The 3,504-nt window shown below is 50.3% G+C and overlaps 1 protein-coding gene across 1 annotated transcript in view; it reads right to left on the bottom strand.

Annotated features, from left to right (window-relative positions):
- Positions 1-803: 803 nt before the first annotated feature.
- LOC106817440 (fructose-1,6-bisphosphatase 1-like) overlaps positions 804-3,504 on the bottom strand; it is a gene marked incomplete at its 5' end in the record, with an annotated part of 10,829 nt that continues 8,128 nt past the window's right edge. The window contains 1 exon segment of the mRNA XM_014822102.1: positions 804-3,090. Coding sequence (XP_014677588.1) covers positions 2,902-3,090 — 189 coding nt within the window.

Below are 3,504 nucleotides of genomic sequence, written 5' to 3'. Positions count from 1 at the left end.
AGCGCCATCTACCGGCGAATTCCACTTCGGCGAGGTGGTGACGTCACAAACAGCAGACGATCGTTAGGTAGATGATTAATGGTGATTAATAACAACAGACACGCGAGAGTTTGACGGCGGCGGCGACGGCGCAGAAAACGATGAGCGTGTGAGGGACAAAAAAAAAAATAGAAGTATGCGTGCGGAGCGAGGCGGGAATCTAGCGTGAGGGATAGAACAACAACCATAAGGTAGAGAGGAAGGGAGGGAGTGAGGGGGAGGGAGGGAGAGAGAGAAAGGGAGGGAGTGAGGAGGAGGGAGGGATAGAGGAGAAAGGGAGGGAGGAGGCACGAGGAACAACAACCATTGAGGAAGGAAAGGGGAGGAAGAAGGTGTGGAAGGCTGGGAGGGACGGAGGAGCGGAGGTAAAGTGGAAGGGAAGGAGGGAGAGAGTAGAAGAGGGAGGTAAAAGAGGAAGGAGGGAAGGGAGGGTAGGGAGGGAGGGAGGTAGGGAGGGATGGGAGGAGGGAGGAGGAGGGAGGGAGGGAGGGAGGGAGGAGGCGAGGGAGGAGTGGTTGCAGTAGTGGTGTGCGTACGGACGAGCGAGCGTGTTGGGGTGTGTGTTGTCGGTGGTTAGATCGTGGGTGTGCGGCGTGCATGTCGTATGTGCGTGTATGCGGGTGTGCATGGCGTTGTGTGTGTGTGGGGGGGGGGTACATGTGCGCACGTAGGTGAATACGTGCGTGCGTGCGTGAACACACCTAATTAATTAATACCTGTACAATCACGAGATATAACAAAATCACCAAGAAACGCCTCCGACGTAGTTTTATACCACATTAGTTGATGTTTTTTATTCGAAGAATCACTCGCTATAGATCACCGGTTATAGATATAATAGACGTTGCATACGCTGCCGCTACATGGCAGCACCGGTGTTAGAAACATATGGTTAGAACACGGCACTTCTAGCACCGCGTGAGAGTTCATAAATCACAGGGATAGCCTCATATAAGCAATATCTCATATAAGCAATTATGACTACGAATGAATTTTCCTTCCTCTCCTCCCCCTCCCTCCACCGTCCCTAACTAACGATCCCTCACCCTCTTATTTCGCCATCATCGTCGCAATAACGCCAAACTAGCGAACAAGTTGCTAAATTTGCCAGCGATGATTACGCGATGGAATCTCACTTAATTACCGCCATGATGGAACACGCGTCTCATGCTTCTACATCACCTGCGCGAGGGAGGCACGCCGCGTGTCTAGGGTGAAGAGGAGGAGATTAGCTTTTAAGCAAAAAAATTGAGCAAACTTCATCGTGGCTCGAGTACTTACGAAGTACTACAAACAATACTGTAAACTAACGTTAGATCTACCGGAGGTTATTGGGAAAATAAATCGATCGATCAATGATCTCCGAAGTCAGTACGACAAACTAAACTACGCAATCAATTAAACAAAAACAAATTAATTAGAAATCTGCAATAATGCTGTAACGATACTAATAAACTCAGGGTCCACTACGCAGCCAACTTTCTTTCGATTTTTCCCTAGAAATAAGTTTTTCATTTTTTCTTCTACCAGCACGTTGCCAACAGGGCTCACCAACGAGAGAGAGTCCGGCATCCGATGTTGCCGACGACGACGACCCAACCCTCTCGTCTTTAACTGTTGCAACGACGAGCGAGCATTAACGAGAGATGTCCGCATCTACGGCTGCCGATTCCACATCCTGATCCCCTCGCGTGTGAGTTTGCGAAAAGATCCCCTCACGTTCAAGCGTGCCGGAGAAAACATCCCCTCACGTAGTCACGTATATAGATCGCTGGTGAAAAGACCCCTTCACGTATATAGATCGCTGGAGAAAAGACCCCTTCACGTATATAGATCGCCGGAGAAAAGATCCCCTCACGTATATAGATCGCTAGAGAAAAGACAGCCGCAGCGGATTCCCCGTTAATGCTCGATTCCACCCACCTACGTTTTTTTACCATTTTTTATGCGAAAAACTTAAATCTTTTCGGAGCGAAAAATTGAGGGTTTTCGCTCATTCTCGCGCATGAAATGTGAAAGATGTCCATGTCGTTTTAAGCGCGCTAGCCATCTATTGCTTCCAGGTTTTGCTCAGCTCTCTAGTAGTAAAAAAAAAACGCTAGCAACACAACATAATCAAGCTATGTGATCGAACTCTTCCGAACGCGGCACGAGCGCAGACGTCGTCGCGGCGACGGCGGATCGAAGCCTGGATGGCCCGGACGAAATCCGAAATTCGCGACCGTTCCCCCGATCCGCCGCCACCGCATGTTGGCGCTGTGCCAAAACTTCGGCCGGTCGCCTAGTCACAACTCTTCTTTACTCGTTTTTTTTTCTTGCACCAGCGACCACGGCGGCGCGTCGGCGCGGCCTCGCTCACGTAAGAGACTGCGCCGCCACGACCACCGGCGTCATCTACCGAGAGAAATTACAATCTAAGAGTCTCGCGTAAACTACGGATGGAAGTTGTCAGAGAAGGTTCACTTCTCGTTGACTTGATGTTTGTTACTGGCTAACGAGGTTCACTCCGTAGAAGGTTCACTTCTCGGTCTTTTAGGTTCATTACTGGCTGAAAATGTTCACTCCATAGAAGGTTCACTTCTCGGTCTTTGAGGTTCATTACTGGCTGAAAATGTTCACTCCGTAGAATGTTCACTTCTTGGTCTTCGAGGTTCATTACTGGCTGAAAATGTTCACTCCGTAGAATGTTAACTTCGTAAAAGGTTCATTTCTCTGTGAGAAGGGTTAGTTCTCGGTCTGGAAGTTCACTACTCAATAAGAATGTTCACTTGTCGGTTGATAGTACCGATCCTAATCAAACGAGAGGCGCGTGCACGTGGCGTACACGTGGCGCCCCCTATACACCTTCGTGCCGGACGACGCTCAGAGGCCGTGCTTCTTGTACAGGTCGAGCACCTCCTGGACGTCGTCGCGAGAGCCGAGGAACACCGGCGCCCTCTGGTGGATCGACGTCGGCACGATGTCGAGGAGGTTGATGTGGCCGTTGCTGGCGATTCCGCCGGCCTGCTCTACGATGAACGCCATCGGGTTACCCTCGTATAGCAGCCGCAGCTGTAAGGACGCAATACATTAACACCCTCGTAGAGCAGCCGCAGCTGTAAGGACGTGCGCGCGAACAATGGAGTTAGTATATTACATTAACACCTCCGTATAGCAGCCGCAGTTGTAAGGACGTGCGCGCGAACAATGGAGTTAGTATATTACATTAACACCCTCGTATAGCAGCCGCAGCTGTAAGGACGTGCGCGCGGACAATGGAGTTAGTATATTACATTAACACCCTCGTATAGCAGCCGCAGCTGTAAGGACGTGCGCGCGGACAATGGAGTTAGTATATTACATTAACACCCTCGTATAGCAGCCGCAGCTGTAAGGACGTGCGCGCGGACAATGGAGTTAGTATATTACATTAACACCCTCGTATAGCAGCCGCAGCTGTAAGGACGTGCGCGCGGACAATGGAGT

The sequence above is a fragment of the Priapulus caudatus genome, unplaced genomic scaffold (assembly GCF_000485595.1).
Source record: "Priapulus caudatus unplaced genomic scaffold, Priapulus_caudatus-5.0.1 Scaffold1726, whole genome shotgun sequence".
Classification (NCBI taxonomy): domain Eukaryota; kingdom Metazoa; phylum Priapulida; class Priapulimorpha; order Priapulimorphida; family Priapulidae; genus Priapulus; species Priapulus caudatus.
Note: the sequence above shows the minus strand (reverse complement) of the source record. Positions and strands in the feature narration are given on the sequence as shown.